At 43.0% G+C, this 21,292-nt stretch overlaps 2 protein-coding genes across 3 annotated transcripts in view; one reads left to right on the plus strand and one right to left on the minus strand.

The window, feature by feature from the left end:
• Positions 1–21,292, minus strand: part of MCF2L2 (MCF.2 cell line derived transforming sequence-like 2) — a 150,180-nt gene that overhangs the window by 63,532 nt on the left and 65,356 nt on the right. The gene's annotated exons all lie outside the window — the stretch shown is intronic.
• Positions 248–21,093, plus strand: B3GNT5 (UDP-GlcNAc:betaGal beta-1,3-N-acetylglucosaminyltransferase 5). 2 transcript variants are annotated; one of them, XM_068405763.1, is made up of 3 exons: positions 248–386; positions 2,600–2,808; positions 16,729–21,093. In XM_068405763.1, exon 3 carries the CDS (start codon positions 17,064–17,066, stop codon positions 18,198–18,200), a length of 1,137 nt encoding a protein of 378 aa, XP_068261864.1. In that variant the 5' UTR covers positions 248–386; positions 2,600–2,808; positions 16,729–17,063; the 3' UTR covers positions 18,201–21,093. The 2 variants fall into 2 exon arrangements, with proteins under 2 accessions (XP_068261864.1, XP_068261866.1); XM_068405765.1 differs by lacking the exon at positions 2,600–2,808.

Raw genomic sequence — 21,292 nt, forward strand, 5'->3', positions numbered from 1 at the left:
CATCAATCTGGCACACCGGGAGTATGGATAATGCCACAGGCACAGAGTACCGCAGGCGGGCAGGGTGTTTGTAAACAGCGGCGCGTCTGAGAAGCGCCCGGCAATACAGGGCCGAGCCCCGCGAGCCTGCAGGGCTCGGCAGAGGGGGCGGAGAGAAGAGAGGAGGAGGAGGAGGAGGAGGAGGAGGAGGAGGAGCCGATTGGCTCCCCGGGCCGAGGGATCCTATATGCTGCGAGTGAATGAGGCGGCCCCGAGCGCGGGCTGGGCGGCCGGGCGCCGGCTGAGTCCTCCTTCCCCGAGGAAGGAAGGAAGGAAGAAAAAAAAAAAGAAAGAAAGAAGGAAGCAAGCAAGCGGAGGAGAAGGCAGCTCGCTATCCAGTCTTGGTGGTGAGATACGTGACTCTGTGCTGGGTATCGTCCCGTTCCCCCTCCTCCCCCCGCTTTCTAAGTTTGTTCGCTTGCAAAGAGCAGCCGGGTTGTTCGTTCCTCTTTTACATGTAAAGCGAGTAGCTGGGTAATTAAAATCGGCGAAAATATTCTGTTTTCCTAAATGTTTTTTTCTCTGCTCTGTCTGGCTTTAGGGACCGTAGGAGCTGGTCTGTTCAGGGGAGGAGGGTGTCTCACTTCTCCGCGTTTCTGGAATTGCGGTTCCAGGCTTTGGACAAACAAGTTTTCCAACTGCTTTGTTTAAAAGGTTTCTGCTACAGACCGCATCCATTAACTCCGCAGGCGGTTGCCTTGCTCCTGTCTTAAAGAAGGGTTTTGTCAGAGTTTGGGATTTCAAATTTCTGTGATAAACGAGACACAAACTTCATTGCAGCTTTAGTGGCTGTTTTGCGTAGCAGATTCCCCCAAATCTCTTTATCACTGGCAGTCGATTATGTTCTTAAAAAAAAAAAAAAAGGCAGAAAAAGCTCAGAAACTTTGTGGCACTTTCAGGGTCTTTCTCATCCCTTGAGCCGTGGAGGGAAAACTCGCAGCCGCTCGAGCATTGCGATGAAATAACCCATTCAAAGCAGCGCTGTTCCCTCCTCCCGCCCCTTGCTCCGACAGCCCCTCCCGCCTTCCGATTTCTCCAAGTTGTTGGGTTTTTTTTTTTGCTAAAGGAAAAAGGGTTTATGGGGTATTTTTTTTCTTCCTCAACTGTTCCCACCCAAGAAACTCGCGAATCCGGCTCGGAGTTGCTCCGCTCTGCTCCGGGTTGCAACACGGGGACGCACCCCCGAAAGCGTTGGGGCAACGCTCCCGCCCTGGCCTCGTTAGCGCGCTAATTAGCGCCGGGAGCTGCTCGCCCCGGTAGAAGCTGGCACGGAGGCTGCCGGCCGCCCTGGCCTCGGCGGGAGCAGCCCAAACTTATTTTGGGGGACTCGGGAGGAAAAATCTGCTTGAGAAAACGCCTTCGGCGGAAGAGGGAATGTACTGAAGGCGTTCAGAAAGCGAGTTTTTGCTAAGCCTGCTTGTGAAGCTAAAAAAAGCCGCTTTTTTTTGTGTGTGTGTGCGTGTGTCTGTGCTCTCGGCCGGGCTGCGGATGTTCGAACCGTGTGTAGGCTGGCGGCGGCGGCCGGGCGTGCCCGGCTGCCGTTGGGGAGGTGTGCGAGGGGAAGGGCCGCTCCGGTCGGTTCCCTCCTTTGTTCCCCCGAAGGGGCGCCCGCAGCCGCATGGCTGAAAGCTCTTCTCTCTGCCCCTTTCCCCCTTCGCAGGCTGCTCCCGGAGCTCCGCGGATGCCCCGGGGGTTGGGGAGACGGGGGAAGGCGGGGTGGTGGGAAAGCTACCGATGGGTTTGCGGCTGATTTCGGGATTGGCGGCGGTGCCGGGAGGCCGCTCTGCAGCCGCTGGGCGAGGCGCGGCGGCAACAACAATCGGCGGAAACGCGGCGGGGGGGGACCCCAGCCCGCGCCTATGCGAGTTTCCCGGTATTCGCGAGCTTCCTGGGTCTCAAAGGTCTTTGGGAGAGCTCGGGATGCTCTTGAGGCCGCGCCGGGAGGCGGGTGCGGGGCAGAGCCCCGGGCTCGGCCGGGCGGCGGGGGCGGCTGCCCGGAGCTCCGGCTGGGGAGCGGGGCGGCGGGGGCCCGAGGAAAGGGGTGAGTCGCATGGGCTCACCCTAGCTGGAGGGAGCATAGGAAACAGCTGAGTTTTTTAGAAGTAGCTTGGTTAACTGCCTCTGAGTAAGATCTTGGCGTCTCTCTAGAGGTGGGAGACTGGCTTTACTCCAATGTAAGCAACTAAATTAAGTGCAAGGCAGTGATTAAAAAAAAAAAAAAAAAAGCCTGTAACTATTCTGGCTACACAAAGCAGTGGAGAACTCACTCTGTGCTGCTTTCTTGTGCTGCAGCATCCTTATCTAGTGACTGCCGAGGCTTATGCCTGAGGATCTCTTAGAAGTAGTTTTGAAACTACTAGTGAAACTGTTGAAATTTTTGTATGACGCTGTCTTGTTCTCACTTCTCCCCAATTCTTGCATTTCTCCTAGCAGCTGGAAAGGGAAAAGAATGGGGTTAGCAAAGGGATAGATTATTTTTAAAAGGGGAAAATAGTTGTATTCGAAGAGAGGATAAATGCCAGCCTTTTTTTTTTTTTTTTTTTTTTTCCTTGTTGAGCAGGGCAAGAGACATTAAATCACTGTGGATAACAACAGCCATGGAATATTCTCGCAGTAATTCCAGAAGGCTGGACTGTCACATAGAGCTGGGTGTTGCTCTGGTATTATGAGCGTTAATGGTTGTTCTGCACAGAACTAATTCCATAGAAGCCAACCATCTGTGAGATACAGAAGTGCAGCATCTCGGTGAAAATGAAGGCTTTTTCACTGGTAAGGTTTTTTTTTGGGGGTGGGGGGGTGTCTGCTTAGAAATATAATAGCAGTATCTGCTTATTAGTTTTCTTCCAGTGAGTAAATCAAAACCGTATCACTTTCTGCTTTCTCTAAGATCTGAAACTATTGAGAAGCAAACTGGTTGTTCATGCTGCCCAAAGCAGTAGTTGGGACAGTCTCTGACATCTGCCCAAACTGGAGTAGTGAGTGCTGAAGCTAGGAGCGGTCTAATCTCCCTACAGATTAGGGAGAAGCATGTGGAAAACCGTGCAAGTCATCGCTTATCATTTGAAATGCCAGTGGCTTATATGTTCGGTGTTATTCTGCACCTACAGTGTTATGGCATCTAGGATGTGCTAAGCATTGCCTCATCTCCCATGGTTATCAGTCTGTGCCTGAAGAATTGTCTGGGTAATTCTTTAACTTGAAGATGTTGCTTACTAAAAGTACAGAAGTACTGAGGGGGTTTTGTTGTTGGGAAAACTTACTGTGGTTTTGGTGTTACTGTGGTAGGTCTGCTGGGCCTTGGAACTGGCAGAAAGTGGCAGAGCGAACCAGAAAGTGATGGATTAGCATTGCCTACTAGCTCTTCCTTCCATATGGCTTGCGGAGTTTGGTATCAGCTTCCTAGGAAATGCACATCTCGAGTGAGGCTGATTATTCAGCAGACTTCAATAATAACTGATGTTTAAATGCCAGTGGAAAGCAGTGTGGTCCACCTCTGTCAGGTTGGCCAGAAGTGACAGTAGGATTTTCCACTGATACAGGAGACATTGCATATGTGGAATCTTTGCAACATTTGAGAAATTGTGGTCCAGATCCTGAACTGAGGGCTGTGCATTCCTGAGTCTTCAAAGATTGAAATAATAGTCATGGACACTTGAGAGGAGGTTTCTCCTCTTTTTTTAAGTTTTGCAAATAGGACACTTTCCCTTGGCAGCAAGGCGGGGAATGCTATGGAAGGATCTTTGAAAGACGACCCTTGACTTAAGTTCTATAGTCAGTGGGGAAACCACTTCAATGTATGGAAACAGGATGATGAAACAACCCCTTCACTTTGGAATTGCAGCATTTTAGAATGAACCCATACCAGTCCTGACGTTTACCTGTTGCTTGGATGGCTGCATAGTCTGATCTTCAACTTAGATGGAATTGTGGCTTGGAGATGCTGCTGCTATATGCCCAAATTACTCAGAAAATCTAACAGATCACAGGACTGCATAAACAACTGTGGACAGATGACCTTGAAAGAAGGGAATGTTGTAAGCAAAAGCAACTTAGTTTGAAGGACTGTTGAAGAGGGACATATGTCTACATATTGCTAAGACCACAGACTGTAGGAGTTCCCGCCTTGTAGCGCAGAGCAAGTTTGCTTGCTGCAATCCAGTTTCATGAGGGCAAGCTTGACTGGTACCATCTCCAGATTGCTGGATGTAGTCTTAAACTTGAATAAAAAGTGGTTACTAAAAATTCCCAGGAGTGCTGCCATGCTCTGAAGGTACACTGTCACTGTTCAGGTGCAGCAACTCAACCTCACCAACTCAGGCGCAGCAACTTTGAAGTAAAGAACTCGTTTTGTCAACATGGATTATATTGTTGGAGGTGCTTTGAGATATATGAGCAAAGGAAGGGATTTTGCTAGTCCTCTACATTTAGAGCTGAGGCAGCTTGCTTCAAATTGAACTTACTATGGCCCAGTAAGTCACTTTCTGCTTTCATTTCTTCTGCTGCATCCTGCAGCTTTTGTTTCTTCCAGTTCCGCTTCTGGTAAGACCTGAAGAGGCTTGTGCTGATTGACTTAAACTGGCCTTTTGACTTAGGGCAGGAAACTTAATAGCTTTTCTTTAACTGCTACTCATCATACACCACCACAGCACACCCCACCCCCCCCATTAGTTGTGTTTTTCCATGGAATATGAAACAGACTGAGGATGGATGGATGGATGTTCTACTTGACTTGGTTAACTAAAGGAAGATTAGTCTTTCACTTTGCACTGTATACTGGGGTGTGTAATGCATGTGTTTTATCGTTAAGATTAGACAAAGTGCTTTTGCAGCTCTTCCTGTAACTTTCCTGACTTTCCAATAAAATATTTATTCACTATATTTTTAGTAGGAAACCCTTATAGTGGGTAATAGGGGTGACAAAGGTACCATAATTATGACTAATTGTTTTCTGAGGTTCTGGCTGCTTTGTCCGCAAGACCTGAGTTAAGTCCTGTGGTAACTACAAGTACTGACTTTCTATTGCATTGTTGTTAAAGCTCAACTGTCTAGAATGATCAGGCTTCTTCAGTGGATGCCTCTCTTTTCCCTTCTGCCTTAAGTCATCCCTGTCTTGTAAGCTTCTGCTCCCATCTCTCTAGCTTCCTTCTAGAGTCCACAGACTGGTGTTTTGTGGTCTGTCTCCCAGTGAATTCCACTTGTAGGTTCTACTTAACTGTCTTTCACTAAACTGTCCTCACAGCAGTTCTTAATCTGGTGCTGTGTGTATGCTAGTGCTGTATGTAGTTCAGTTACATTCTTGGCCTTACATTAGTCTTGCATAGAAGTGTGTGTGTATATATACATCCATATACAACAGACATGTATTTTTATATATATCAAAATATTATTTCTACTGGCTCTTGATGTTATTAAATAGCGTGACCTACTATCCATTTCTCCTAAGCAGAGACAAGTACTTCTAGTTAAATGCAAATGCAGAAGTTCATTTAATTTACAAAGACTGTAGTCTTGTAAAAGTATCTGAGAGATATCTCACTGCCTATTAAACACGTTGGGAGTGTTTTGCAGCTCCTTTGTTTGACTTTTCTTATCTGATTTGAATCTTGAAGCTAGGCCTGAGGAATTCTTTGCTGTTATGGCCAGTGACTTGTTAGCAGCTCCTGGTGAGGGTAATTCAACCATGGTGAGCTAGAAACTGCAGGATGCTGTTCTTCAGTTGCTTCAGCTGACTGTATTGTCACGTTTCTCATAACTGCATGTGGGGGGTGTTGGTTCTTTTCACTTTTCTGCCATGAGCCTGTGTTGTTCCTGCTCCCCATATTTCATAACAACAAAAAGTAAATGAGTGTCTTCTGTTCAATCCCTGGCCTTGTTGCGTTGCAGAAAAGGCTGTATAAAAGGCCAAAATTCTCCTTGGTTCCCACAGAAGGAGGAGAGCATTAATGGCATTCATCCCACACAGTTTGCATGCAGGCTTTAGCAAAGCTTCAAACTGCTGTTATTCCAGCCAATCTGTGTTATATGCTGGGGTGGTTCTTGATCCACAGATCATAAAATCAGAGATGTTTGTGCCTTTCTGGCTTGCTTGAAACAAACATGGGGACCACTAGCATGTATGTAGGAGCCTTCTGTATTGAATCTGGTTTTAAATTTACAGAGAATCAACAGCTTTTAATGTGAAATATTTGACTGTCTTGAAAACTATTGAAAATGTGAAAACTACATTAAAGCCTTGAAACTTGAAACTTATGTAGTCATATAAAATAACTGAAATAGACCTTAGGTTAACATTTCACTGCTGAACCAAAGGAAAAGGTTAGCTAGCCATATGAATCCAGTTCTCATGGAAGTATTAAAACAGCGGTGACTTCTGTCAGCAGCTGTTGTTGCAAATGCAGAAAACGTGCTCCTCTTTAGTCCTTTTTGGTGGCCAGCTCTTCCAGTACACTTAGCTTTAACAAAACTTTCTTTACTGTTTTCTTTAACCCTCTTCCCAAACTGGCTGACAATCACTCCCCAAGAAGTGGTTATCTTTTGATATAGATAGCTAGCGCTTGATTGGAGAGCATGAACCTAACAGGTTTGGATGATATCTGTTTGTCTGATAGGAGCTTGGCTTTCCTCAAACTACATCTACCTCTTAACATAATGCTTCTAGTATGTTTATTCAGTTTCAACTTTAAAACTATTTGGGGCTTGCTTATGCCAGTGAAGACTGAATGCTTTCAGAATTGTAGTCTGGAAGTTAGGACTTAAGAGAAATGGACAGTCTGGTGCGTTCACTATTTCTAGATAATGATTTGCCTAAAGCTAAGGTGACTCTTTAATTGAATTCAAGGTGCTGTTTATGTAATTGTAAATTCATTAAAAATGTAAGTTCTTGACTTCTGTTGGTGTATCTTGAATGACTAGTACTTCATGCTTCTATAGAAGATGTGTGTGTATATATATACTATATATAGACTTCACTTTTACATTGCATTTACACACGTTGAAACAGTTTTAGCAAATTGGTGCAGAACTACCCCAAATGGGAATTAGTCTCTTAAGAAAATAACTGAAGTGCAAATGCTAAACAAGAAAGAGACTGTGTGGTCAGATAGACTGCTTGCTTGATTCCAATAGATTAATTTCCTATTAATAAAAGAAAACAACCCACTAGGTGACCTTATCCAAGAACCAGACAGGGTCATTAGTAACTCCTCCTTTTCCCTCAGCCTCAAGTAGAATACAACATTTTTCTCTTTCAGCTTAAAGAGTTGCTGGCAGCTATGTACAGCAGTGAACAGGAGGGGGTGAGAATGAACAAGGCATGAATCTGTTTAGGGCCAAGGGAACAGAGTGTGCAATGACTGTCTGTTCTTAAGTGCTTGTAGATCTGTGGGTGTAAGGAAAGCTGAAGTGGCTTAAGCAATATTTGCTCTTAGTGATCTCAAGAGGAGGGCTTTGAAGGGTTGTGGCTATGGCAGCTCCGCTATGTTTGTGGGGGTGATAAGCCCTTAAGGGGTCATCCTAAAGAGGTTCTCTTCCTCACAATTTTTCACTCAGCAGAAAGCTAATCTTTTAAATGTAATTATATATGCAGATGCTTTCTTAGGTATTATAGAAGTATTGTTTTTCTCCATAGAGCTGCTTCTTTTCTAGGCTGATCCTATAGCTGCTTTAAGAGGACTGTCTTAAATTACTATAAGACCTTTGTATATAGGTGTGTGCTTTGCTTGAGGTACAAATCTGTGCATGGGGGATTCAGTCTAGCATTAGACCTTGTGCTTGCTGGGTGCGTATATGTGGTGGGGAAAGCATGGCCTTGAAACTGAAGACCTGGATACTTCCCCAGCAACAGAGCAAATGAGTCTTTACTGTCTAGTATCCCTGTGCATAGGATTGGGACCTGATTTGCTTCTTAATTTCTATAACGTGTCTAAAGAACTGAAAAACAGGCTATGTTCCTGACTGCACGACTTGGGTCGTTGAAGTGGAAGAGTTTTTAACAAAAATGATGTTGGTTCTTACTGACCAGGGATGGGAATCAGCGCTAGTGTTCTGCAGCCCAGCTACCTCAAACTCTTGTGTATGTGGTTTGCAGGTAGACACGTAAACCTGCAGACTTGTCTCCCAGAGCTCTATTTGTAGGTTTGGGAACATAAACTACTGGAGGAAAAGGTTTGATGCAGAAAGGGGTGATCCAGGACTTCTGTCATGCTCAGTTGTGTATAGAGTATAAATGGTGTCTGGATGGTAAGTCAGCATGATACTCAGCTCAAGTTAAAGAGCCATGCTTAAGAGAGAGGCAAGTTTATGCACCTGAGCTGATTTGGAAAGTCTAGATGGGATGATACTGTGCTATGTGGACTCATGAGTTCACATACCTTTGATCTGTGCTAACTTAAATCTGGAAAGGAGAGAACTAGTCTAACAGAACACTTAAAAAATGCCATCAGTTCCTGTACCCTGTAAGTTAACTAGTATTTGAGTTGACTTTTTTAATCCCAGCATATTTTATCATCATTGGTCTAACCGAAAGAAAAAAACAGACAATACTTGGACACAAAAACCCCCCTGCATTCTAATCTACAAATTGAACTTCTCATTTGTCTGTCTTCCTGCCTTAGTGCCCACATGCTAGTGACACATGTAACATCCAAATTTTGACTGTAAATTCTTGCTGCAATATGGGAGATCCATCTGGAGTTTGCTGAATTGGGATCATAGGCTAGAGTATTGTCTGAGGAAGAGGGTTAGACTGAAGAGCAGATGAGAGATTATTTACTCTGGAATGAAAACTTAAAACATGGAACTAGGATAGCAAAGTCTAGCGTGGTTTAGAAATGGCCATGGTACAACAGTGTTGGCCTTCTGTTTAAGTCCTTCATACACTTTCTAACTCACTGTATTTTTTTTTTTTGAAAGTATTCTTACTAGGCAAAAAAAAAAAAGTTTAAAAGTGAGGCCCCATAGAAAGGCAGCTTAAACTCGTGTCCTTGCAATTAGTTGTGTCAGTCTTAAATTTGACTTCCTCTTTTAGTTTGGTGCTAGCATGGAAAAAGTCTGCTTCAGATAGTTGTTCAGCTTGATCTTTAGGTGTGGCCTGTAGACTGGAACAGAAATCACCTTAGGTTTGTGGGGAAAATAGGCAGGAAATAACATCTCTAGATCCAGCTGCAAGTAAGTGTTTGAATAGGCTTAAAACTGGCAGCAGAAAAACTTACTGATTAGATGGGGCTGTAATGTAGCTCTTCAACTTTAACATGCTATGAAACAGGGATTCAGTATTAATGTGTAACTAGAGAATCTGCATTCTCTTGTGTTCCAGTGTTGAGCATTGGATTGGATCCTTAACCGCTTGATATTTTACAATTGCTTTCTCAAGTATGGGGAGAAGTTTCCTTCAACCTTCTGTTTCAGTCAGCCTTCAGCTTAAAGCTTACCATGTGTAATGGGATGTCCTTCTTGCAAGGTTGTCTGAAATACACTTTGGTAAAGAGGTGAATACACTACTTTGGTATAGAAAGCAGTGGCAAGCTAGCCCTTTTTGTAATGCCTTTTGTGGTCCTCACCCACTTTTGCAGGCAATATTCTGAGATAAGTGATATATAGTCACTAGAAAACTCTTTACACCACTCATACAGAAGCTTTCCGGTAAGATTCCAAATACGGACGGAAATGATCTGCTATAAAATTGGGAGGGGAGCTTTCTAGAGGCTATAAAAAGTGCTGACTGAAGTGTCACTCTGAAGCAGAAAGACTAGTGCTGTGCAGATGGTTTTGATACTTCAGCTCTGCCATCCACACCTGACGGGGTAACATTAACAGCTGTAGTCAATGTGCTCTGCCCCTGTGCGGCATGTTTTTGCCTTAGTGCAGGGAGATGAAAGGAATGTGTACCAGTCTGGCATCTTCTTTAAATACTGGCATTGTAAAAGTGAACTTACATAAATGCAGACTGCTGTTCAGTATAGGATTAGAGCTCATCGCTGGCATCTGCCAAAACAGATGCAATGGGTTGTACAATAGGTACCATTGCGGCCTTTGTAGCTGTGTCTTAGAGTTCTGACTTGCCTGCGTGGAAGTTAAGGACTTGGCTTAGTCGCTCTTCTCAGAAAATGAGGGCATGCGGCCTCAATCATGGCACTGCCAGACTCTGAAACTTCAGAATATCATCCTTACTGTCAGTACAAAGAACTGACTATTTTCACCCAATCTGCTGCACACAAAGCAAAGAATTTCATGTTGGTGCTTGTGTGTTTTGCACAAAATTTCTTGAACTAAATGACTCGTTTTGGAGGATTTGGTTCTGGAAAATGCAGTCCTTGCTTCTAGCTTGTATGGGGAAGAGTCTCCAGTAGGTATAGCAGGTTAAAGCAACTGAAAATTGCAGTCTAAATGTAGACTGGTGCTAGAAAGATGCTGTTTCAGGGAACTGTTCCTGATGAAAGCAACTCAGGAAGGCAAGTCTGTCCATCTTGGCAGATGTGTCCATTTAGATTTACTTGTAGCAGCTGGGAAGCTTGCTGCTCCATTTTAGGGGAAACTGAGAAACTACTTTCTTTCCACCCAATAGTTACAGCAAGGGCAAAACCTCTGTAGAAACTAAATCTCTACTGGCAGTTAGCTGTTTCCTGGCACTGTTAAGCATTTACAACCTGTTTCTGGTTCCAGCCCTGAAGGAGTTGAAATGCTTTACTCAGTTGCCATGTAATGCTTTGCTATCCTTTGAACTTCTCTGCCAACGAACACTTCAGAGATTGCCTTGGCGCTCATAAGTGTTACACATCATTGAGAAGCAGCAAGTGGTCACAGCTTTCAATGTCTTATTTTTCTACATGCTGCTGTAGTTATTTCTGATACAAAGCTCCCCTAGAGGAAGCGCTGTATTTCAATGCCCATTTTTTTAATAAGGGCATTGATCTTGACTGAGCAACTTCAGAATCATTTAAGGAGTTCATGTTTTTGAAGGTGTTGGATGTTCACCTTCTCACCTGTCTGTTCAATGTGAGAAGTCCTCAACGCATGCACAAAAAGAATCAGAATGCTGATTCTACCATCCCAGGAAACTGTACCCTGACTGCAAGTTGCAGGAAAACTAAAGAATTTGCAGGCAAAGCCTGCATATGAGATTGCAGAAGATGGGTTAAATGTTCTTGAAACAAATTTTTCAAAGCTACTGTCAGTCATCCCTGCATTAGTGTTCCTTATTGATGTAACATCCATGACCTGACTAAACTTTTCATAGATCTTTATAGCACTAGACTGTTTCTTTTTGTTAATCCCATTGTCGTTGTGACCATATTTTCCTACGGATACCTGTGCTAATTGACTTCCATTTCTCACCAGTTTTGTACAGAACAAGGTGTAACAGTGGAAGTTTTGACATTACTTGAAATTATTTTCTTTTCAGGCTGTGGTGCTTGTGTTCTCTTTCCATCTTGGTGCTTGTGAACTATGTAGGAAGGAAGGCTTAGCTAAGTACTTTACTGCACCTTTTTTCCTTGAAGTGACCTCCTGTCACTATGGCAGGAAATCCTATTAGTGTCAGGGGTGTAACTAGCTCAGTGTTTAGGTTCAGTTTTCTTTCATGATAGAGCTCTTATATAAGAGGAACTTGAAGGTTAGTTTCAGAGCAACTTCTTAATGTATAAGAAGTTCTTCAGATATTGGGGAGTGAAGAAGGAGGACATAGGCCAGGGTAGAGATGACAGATGGCATGACTCATGAAGAAGTCAGCAATGGAAGAATGGTAAGAGGAACCTGGGTTACATAATCTTGTAGCTAAAGCTGTAAGCAGCAATGTCCATTCAGGCTTTGCTCCCATTAACTTCGGCATATACTTTCTTACCCTTTAATTAGTCAATTGGAAGGAAAAAAATCTTGATAAACATGTAATTTTGTGTTTTGATGATTTATTTGATGTCCTAACTTGACTAGGTTTCCTTTGGTCTCTTGGTGTAAGCAGTACATAAATCAGTACTGCTGGAGATGGAAGAGTTCTATTTCATAAGAATTACAACTGTTTAAATTGCTCAGAGACCAAATGTTGCAAAAAAGTTTTAAATTCTACTTAAACAAAACTCTCAAACGTGCCAAAACGTGTTCTTTGAACCCTGTAGCTCCTTTCTAAACAGATTTTAAAAGCTTGAAGAAAAGCCAACCCACTCTTTTCAGGATTGCCTCATTGTTACACTAGGTTTGAAAAATCTGTCTGTATTTAAATCCAGGCAGTGCTAATCTTAGTCCCTGGAGCTTTAACTGCAGCGTGTCTGCTTCTGTCACCTCTGTGGTTGGGCACATTCCTTTAGTGCTGTAGGAGTGGTGTTGCACCTTAGGTCCATGTGACATCTGAAGTTCTCCAGCAGGATGGAGCACCTCTGCAATGTGCCTTCTAACCTGGACATCCCACTCCACTATCAAATAAGCTGATCTGGAGTAGCTCATGTGACAGGACTATCCTGACTGTAGACCAAAAGCCTGTCCTAAGACTCCCAAGTTTTCTGTACTAACACAGAGCCTGGTAGTAGCCTTAGAATTGAAAAGACTGAAAGCTTTAGCAACAATGTGTTACATCTGGTCCTACAAAAGCAGCCCTTGAGTCCTGTTGTGCACTTAGGTTAGGCTCTACATACAGCTTGACCTGAATTAACCACTTGCTGAAACCCTGAAGGAAGTATCAGAAGGTTGCTTTTTGAGGGGAAGAGGTTGAGAAGAGCTGAATTTGGCTTGTTGAGCAACTATATAAGCTCCAGAGCTGTTGCAAGCTGTGGAAGGTCTGTGTGGTGAGGATGAGAGGGCAGGGTTGAGGGAAGAGTGAGTGTAAAGCTGACCCCAGCTGGCAGCAGTAAGCTTTTGGTTGAGCTCAACCATCACATGGAACTGCACCCTTAAGCTTAGTGGCTCTTTGGCACAGCTGAGGACAGGACATGGACATAGAGATCAGCAGCTCTTCAGATGACTTCTGTTTGAAACTAGGTAATGTTTGAGGTGTTCTTTCTTGTAGAGCTTCTGAACTTTCTTTATCCAAGAGTTGTTGATGTGAAAGGGACAGTTGCTACAAGCTGATAGTAAAAAATGGTTCTGTTTAAAATTGTGTTTCCTGGAATATCCTGCACTGCCTGAGAAAGCTACTTGTGATCTTACAGCTGTGTACTGTACCACATGTCAAAATTTGTAGCTGGGAGTTGTGGGGTGTTCTGTCTGGGCAGTCTTAGTTGGCCTCTCTTGGGTTTAGGTTTTTATCAGGGTGGTGGTAGTTGGAAAAAGTCTCCATGTTGTAGTGTCTTCTGTGTGAAAGCCTCTTCATGGCTCTTCTCATGAGGGTCTGTCACTCTGGTGTTTCATGTCTGAGGTGTCTGTGTTTCTTTAGGGTCTGCTTTCTGCCTCTCCTCAGTGGACTTTCCAAAACTGTTCTACTTCTATCCTGAAATTAACTTCATACTGGCTTCTTTCAAATGTTGACTTCTGTTGACATTTAAAGTAGCTCCCTAAGGATCTCCTTTTCCACAGTGGTCACTCTACAAACTATTGAGTTTGCATAACAAACTATGCTAGCTCCCGTTTCATCCCAGAACATACATTGAATGCAAAATACAAATTCAAATGACGGTCATGCTTGTGGTAATACTGAAAGGTTGAATAACAAACCCCTTTAGGAAAGGTAGGATTGCTGCAGGGTGAAAAAAGCTTGCTGTACTTGTAACTGGGTGAAGACCACATGCAGTTGTGAATCTTAAATCTACCGGAAAGGAAGGCAGCTACAGGAACTGTATATGGGTGCTTGGTTCTCCCAGTCTCTCTTCAATCTCAGAGGGGATCTAAAAGCTTCCAAGCCACAAGTAAGGAAATGCACACCAAGAGGCAAAACACCTTAATTATGGTCAGAAAAATGACTGTCAAGCATGGTTTTATCTCTGTTTCACGATGTTTCCTCTTGCTAGGGAGAACACATTGGTGTGTGTTTTCTTTTCTCACTATTAGAAGAATCAGTTGGCACTAAATAGCTCCCATGGTGACTCAACTTGTTTGCCTGTTAAGGGAAGGAGAGCATGACTAAGCTGAAAGGATGTGTTGCAAGTGGGCTATAAGAAGTTCTGACAATGAAAGAGATTCTACTTGTGCATTGGCACCTTCAGTGCAAGACTGGGCTTTTTATGGCTAGTTTTTTCTTCAAGGAAAAGCTTAAGTTTTCTTTCTAGCATCTCTGCTAGGAGTGGGATGATAGGGAGCAGAAAACTTAGTCTATGCACATCTCATCCCCTGCTATCTGCTCCATAATTAAAACTGTTTCCACAGTGACTTCTGTGTGATCTCTGTCACTTTGCATTTGTGATGTTGACTGTTGTCCCCTTTTACCAGATGACATGGGCCATTGCAGACTGTTGCCAAAACATGGTAGCCAAGTCTAATCTAAAAAAGTTGTATTTGGTGACTGGGATTCCTGTGTTTACCAAGGTAAACTTTGCTTTAAGTGGTTAAATAAATTGCCTTGTGCTCCCTTTACTTTTCGAAAAGTCAGCTGCTTTTTTTTTTTTCTCTAAGACTTTGTAAACATCTCGCTTGGGTGAGATGATGCTGCAGCGTTTGTGCTAGCTGGCCAACTTCATGTAAAGTACAGATTTTTCGAAAAGAGCACAAATAAGCATCTAGGTCAGAGGGGAAAGTGAGAACTTACCCTCCCTCTCAGGGAAGTAGTGGGTATCTTCAGACCCCACTCCTCCAAAAGAAGCTATCAAATGTCTAGCTTTCTGTAACACTCCAGCTTGTCTGCATCTCTGTGCTTCATCTGAAACGAGTAAGCTTTGCAATAACATTCTATTGTAAAGTTGCTGAGTTTATAACTCTGAGGTGCATTGTTTAACTTCATGTTTCCAAAATAAAAAGGGTTTAAACTGATACCATAAAAAGCGCTGACTGAGTTTTATTCACCAAACTGCCCATACAGCTTTTCAGTTATGCACTACAATCTGCAAGCCTCAACTGCACCCATCCATGGTTTCCATTTGGAGCAGCCAGTCCCCTTCTTGCAGTAGATAACTACACCACAAAATTGCTCCAAGTTTTCTTATCTCTGTATAGTCTGTTGTGTTCTTATCATGCTATCTAGTTGCAAGACCTGAAATGGGTAAAACCATCTCTCAAAACATCTGTGTTGCACGTTACTTCTAACGTAATAGTGATAGTTTGTGTTCTCTTGCTTCAGGAATTGTGTTTCCGTGCAAGAAGTGCTTAGCTAGTGATGTGCCATTCCTTATGGCACTAGTCCTACGTTTCTGGCATGACAGAGAGCTCACTCTGTTCTTGGGTTTTTACACAATGATCAGGTAGCTGCTCTGTCAGGCTGTTCTTGTTTAGTACACAGGAGGGAGAACTCTGGCTACAAGAACTGAATTTTACAAACTGCAGGGCAAGAAGGCTGGCATTGGGTGGCTTTTTGTGCTTTGGATTCTTTTCTTCGTTAAACCCTAGTGGGTAGCAGAGATGGTAGCCCTGCAGCGTTAGCTGTTTGGTCATAACAGGTGTAGCTGTGATAGAGGTGTGCCTAATGGAACCGTCTGTCTGTGGTCCTGTCTGGGGTAGCTTGCTGCATAACCTGCCTCTTAACCTTAGCTTGGGTTACAAGCAATCCTTGTCTGTACCATCTGCTAAAAAGTAGAGGTCCTAAGCTGATAAGTGGGATGTTTGGTAATGGGTACCACTGGAGCATGGTTGTACTGGTGGCACTTTTCAGCCAACCACAGGCTGGCTGTGGAAGCCAAACAGCTGCTTCCCTTCAACAAGCCCACCTGTAGGAGAGCAGGGCCACCCTGGGGCTCCCAGGGCAGGGAAGGTGCAGGATGGGGCCCTTGCAGTGCTACCAGGGCTGGGGGAGGAAGGCCCAGTGTGGGCAAGGGGATGACATGGAGGTGGTGCCTTCCCTCAGGGCAGAGGTGGTAGCCCTGTGAGGAGCCAGGGCCGGGGCGGGGGGGGACACTGTGCTGAGGCGTGGGCGGCCCTGCCTAACCTCTGGCCCCACAGCCCTCAGTGAGACTGGAGTGAGGGCTGCCATGCTCATCTCCTTTCCAGTAGGCCCTGAGGCCTTCTCTGAGAGCTTGGTCGAGGGGAGGTGGTGGTGACGGGAGGGTGGCAGCGCAGGGGACTGGGGGTGGTGGTGAGGGGAGGGTGGCAGCACAGGGGACAAGGGGGTGGTGGTGAGGGGAGGGTGGCAGCGCAGGGGACCTGCGGTGGCTGTGAGGGAGGCAAGGCCTGGGGGCAGCTCTGGTGGTTGTGGGGGCGTGGTGCTCCCACACCTCGGAGCAGTTGCAGGGCTCTGTGTGGGTCTTGCTCTTTAACAGGCTGCCCAAAGACAGCTTGTAAACTGGGTTGTTTGTAGGGTGTGGCTTCCCTGCTAGCTGAAAAGAATTTAAACAACATGTTGTCATCTGTTGGTTAACGGCAGTGGGTTTTTCTAAGAAAGAGTTTCTTGTGTCAGAACTGAAGCCTCTGTGTCAGGTTCCCCTTCTCCTTCACTAGCCTCCTGCAAGCTTGCTTGGGCTGCTGACCACCTCTAACTTGCTGCTAGTGTTTTGGGGGGGTGTAGGTGGGTGGTGATGGGGAGTGTCTGAGTAGTCAACTCATTTGCATGACTAAACCTATAAACCAGATGTGTTAATAACAGCTCACTAAAACTTTTCTCCTCTCCCCACCCCTTACAATTGGTAGGTATTCATCTTCATGAAGGAAAGAAACACGTGAGAAGATCTGATTTAGAACTGTGGTGTTCACTTCAAGATGCCCCAAAGGGAAAATACTCATCTGCAAGTCTCATCTTTCAAAACTGTCTGCATTCTTTCAATCAAAGAAAAACGTTTTTTGAGAAAGATGACTTGTGAAATCTGTGAACAAAGCTGGCTTTACAGGGATACTGAATGAAAGACAACATGCCTTACAATGGACACTTATCTTGAAGGGGTGACACTGTGCTCTTAAAGTAAAACACAGGTGCTGTAAAAACACTGATCCTGAACAGGAATAAGGATTATAGAAACTGCATCAGAATGTTTGTTAGTCCCAGAAGAGTCAGAAAATGCCGTTTTTTGCACATAATTGTCGTTTGCTTCATAGTGTGTCTCATGATTTTTTGTGGACCATTTGATAATCACATTGTGAACCATATGAAGTCCTATTCATACAGATACCTCATAAATAGCTACCATTTTGTGAATGACAGCCTGTCTATCAACAGGGATAACTTGGACAGAGTATCAAGCTACCAGTACTTGATCAACCACAGAGAGAAATGTCAGCAGCAGGATGTCCTTCTCCTATTGTTTGTGAAGACTTCTCCCGAAAACCGTCATCGGAGGGATGCAATTAGACAAACCTGGGGTAATGAGAAGTATGTTCGTTCGCAACTTAATGCCAATATTAAAACTCTTTTTGCTTTAGGACGACCAACAGATCATCTGCAGCAAATACAGCTGCAAAGACAACTTCAGCTGGAAGACCGGAAATACAATGATTTGATTCAGCAAGACTTCTTGGATACTTTTCACAATCTTACTCTTAAATTGCTTTTGCAGTTCAGCTGGGTGAATGCCTACTGTCCTCATGCCAGGTTCATTATGTCTGCAGATGATGATATATTTATCCATATGCCAAATCTTGTTGCTTATCTCCAAAGTCTAGCACAAATGGGTGTTCAAGATCTCTGGATTGGTCGTGTCCATCGCGGATCCCCTCCCATAAGAGACAAGAGTAGCAAATACTATGTTCCATATGAAATGTACCAGTGGCCCTCTTATCCTGACTACACAGCAGGAGCTGCATATGTAATATCAAATGATGTAGCAGCTAAAGTATATGAGGCTTCATTGACTCTCAATACAAGTCTTTATATAGATGATGTTTTCATGGGTCTCTGTGCCAATAAAATGGGAATTGTACCACAATATCATGTTTTCTTTTCTGGGGAAGGAAAGGCTCCCTATCATCCCTGCATTTATAACAAAATGATGACATCTCACGGACACGTAGATGATCTTCACCAGCTCTGGAAGCAGGCTACAGATCCCAAAGTTAAAAAGTTTTCTTCAGGGATTTGGGGTAGAATATACTGCAAACTAGTCAATATTGTGCTTCTCTGTAAACTGTACTATGAGGACACCTATCCTTGTTCAGCTGCATTTTCTTAATACTTGAATATCTGTGCTGAAGATCCACTGAGCCAAAACAGAGCAACAATTTTTAGCTGTTTATTCAAAATATGTGTAAACGTGGAAAGAGGTAAAACTTAAATGTGAATAGTTGCGGGTGGGAGAGAAAGATGGTCCCCAATTCTGTTCAGAAACTTATTGGAATAGCTTTCCTATTGTACTGCAACTTTTTACATTGTAGCCTGTTTTTTTACACTCTTCAAGGGATGCAAGTCTGGATTAAATGAACTATAATGGACTTGACTTTGAAATGCTTGGTGAAAACATCTGTTACTTTGAACTTGTCAGTAAGTCTTAAGCTTTTTTTAAAAAAGCTATGTGAACTAAGGCATGTGATGATAGAAAATCTGCTATATCAAAATGGAGCAGACCTTTCAAAACATAAGGAAAATAGAACTTCTGTCATGATGAATAAGACTATTGCAGTAGTTTAAGGCAATGTAAATTGGTTACAAATATTCACCATTTCTCAGTGCTTCATAGAAAGTAAGTCTGGACCTGCACAATTGACAAACAGTGAGGGCTAGAAGTGAAGATGTGCTACAGTTTTTTTCTCAAAGCTCCCTAGATCTCTGAAATAGTGAAACAGTGTTTGAGTGCCTTCTGACTTGGTTGTTTTAAGTAACAAAGGAGCTCCCTTTAGATCAGGACTGAACTTGAAAGGATAAAAATCAAATATTACTCATGTAACTGGTTTTGCTAATCGTTCTCTGCCTTCTGAAAACTGAAGCAGTATATTTTAACAGTCAAATCTCTAATAAGCAAATAAGCTAAATGAGTTTTGTTGTAGCAATGCTTCTGCTTTCCAGTATTCATGGTTCTAAAGGTGAAAAGCTAGCAAAAGTCCCTGAGAATGTTACTTATAGCTATAAGCTGTTAAAGACTTTAAAAAGCAAAATTTCATGCTTGTACTAACAAAGAGGAACGGTATTTTCTGCACAAAGTTTGACTTCACAGTGAAGGGATAGGGAGATGGTAATCCACAAACAGTACACAAATCAAAATCACTAAAATATTTCTCCTGAAGTCTTAAGCACAAGATTGTCTTTAAAATTTCAGGGTGGTTTGTGTCCACAAAACCCTGTGTCTTGAATATATTTCAATGTTAATATCACCCACAGGAGGAAAAAAACACCTGTGCATTATGAATCAGGATAGAACTAAGTGATGCTCGAACTTGAGCCATTATGAGTTGTACTGTCTTGCTGTAAAATATCGTAGAGAACCAAAGTTCTAGGATGTCTGCAGTCTCTTCTTGTATAGCTCACTAATGGTGTTTTCACAGACTCTCAGGACAGATATTTTACTTGCTAATTGCCAAAGCTGCGGTAGTTCTTCCTGGAGTGGGGACACAGCCCACACAAGGTACAGTCAAATGTTGCTTGTGAACTGATTTGATGCTGGAACAAGTTCTAGTGTGGATAGTGTCAGAAAACTACTTCTGAAGGCTTGAATGAGTCAAGTTGGTCAGCAGAGGAATAACAATGCAAAAGCTCACAAATTATCAAGCATCTGTTGGAAGTGTGCTAATTACAGGAGCAATACTACTTGCTTTCTGTCTAAGACTAGCCTTTTTCTTCTGCCTGAAGTTTCTTGCTCTGTGCAGCAGTGAGGTACTTGATCTGTATCTTCTGACTTTACTGTGGAACAGCTATGCAGGACTTAGCAGTTTTAAGCAACAAGTAGTAAACTTGTTTAGATAATTGCAACTGCTCTTGGAGCTGTGCTACAGGTTTGAATGGCTAATGGTATATGTTAGCAGAGACAGAATCTAGGAGTGAGCTTGCTGACTGTTCTCTAAGCTGCCAGTTCAGGTGGATGGTAGGTAGCTACTGGAATTAAGTGAAGTATGTAACTTTCTGTAATTGGTTTTCCAGAAGGAAAAGAATATAAAGAGCCCACAAATAAATCACTTATCAGTGTCAGAATGATTGAAGAATATAACAGCTATAGTTTAGAAAGAACAAATCCAGTTCCTGTTCTTGCCTAAACAGGTCGATTGCAGTACAGAGGATGTATGTTCTTTAAAAGAAAAAAAAAAAAAAAACAACAAACACAAAACAAAACAAAGCACAAGACAGCCCTAGATCTATGTAACTTGTTGGCTTATAGAGAAATAAATGCACATACAGAGGAAGTAAGATTCTGTACTGAAGGAAAGCTCTCCATCAGCTCTGACCTGTTGTGAGCCATTTAAATCAACAAGCTGCACAGCAAACTTGCGCTACTAGAAAAAGCCACCGTGTTCACTGTAGGGAAAGAGGGTCTTCATACGCAGTGTGCAACCGAAATGTAGTATTAAGACTACAATTTTTCCAGTATAACTATGTTGGGATTTATTGTTTTCACTCATACAAGCAAAGGTAAAATAAGTATTAAGTAGCTTAAACTTCCATAGGGTAATGACCTAGCTAACATCTATAACACTGCTTAAATGTAGTTTGCCATTATCTGAAAGTCACTTTCGACCATTTAAATACTTTGTTTTACAGCTGGTTTGAGTTTTGTGTGGATTGTTTCTTAATCTTAGAAGGGCCTTGATGTTTGTAGTATGCATTTTTCTTTCGCTGCAGTGAAAAGAAGTTGATTGTTGAATAAAAAGGAAAGCATGAAGGCACTCCTTCCAAAAAATGGAGAAGCTAGAAAACTTACTATTTTCTGGTTCTAAATACTGACTTAGGATTTGTACACCTTTATCTGGAACCTTTTTTTAACAATAGTCTCGGTGCTCCAATGCAGGGCTGTCAGGTTTTAATTCTACAAATAAAACTGTATCAGCCTGAATGGTCACTCCTCATTGCGTTTGACATTGTTGCACAGCATGTTTAATGCTAAAATTGTTTTTACCTGTTTGTTTGGTTTGCATCAGTTTCCCTTTGATATTACTAATTTTTATACAAAGTATTCAATATTTATTCTTAAACTTTGCTCTGTACCACAAAAAGACAATTGTTTTGTAAAACTTGTTTTGAATAAACAGACTTATTTCTTTAAAAAAAAAAAAAAAACAAAACAACACAACAAAGGTGGTAAATATGTTGTTGCTTTCTTTGTAACTGACAGGCTCAGCT

The sequence above is a fragment of the Nyctibius grandis genome, chromosome 8, assembly GCF_013368605.1.
Source record: "Nyctibius grandis isolate bNycGra1 chromosome 8, bNycGra1.pri, whole genome shotgun sequence".
NCBI classification, from domain to species: domain Eukaryota; kingdom Metazoa; phylum Chordata; class Aves; order Nyctibiiformes; family Nyctibiidae; genus Nyctibius; species Nyctibius grandis.

Excerpts from the sequence above, each read along its gene's own strand:
- B3GNT5 (XM_068405763.1), top strand. The coding sequence starts at position 17,064 with ATGTTTGTTAGTCCCAGAAGAGTCAGAAAATGCCGTTTTTTGCACATA.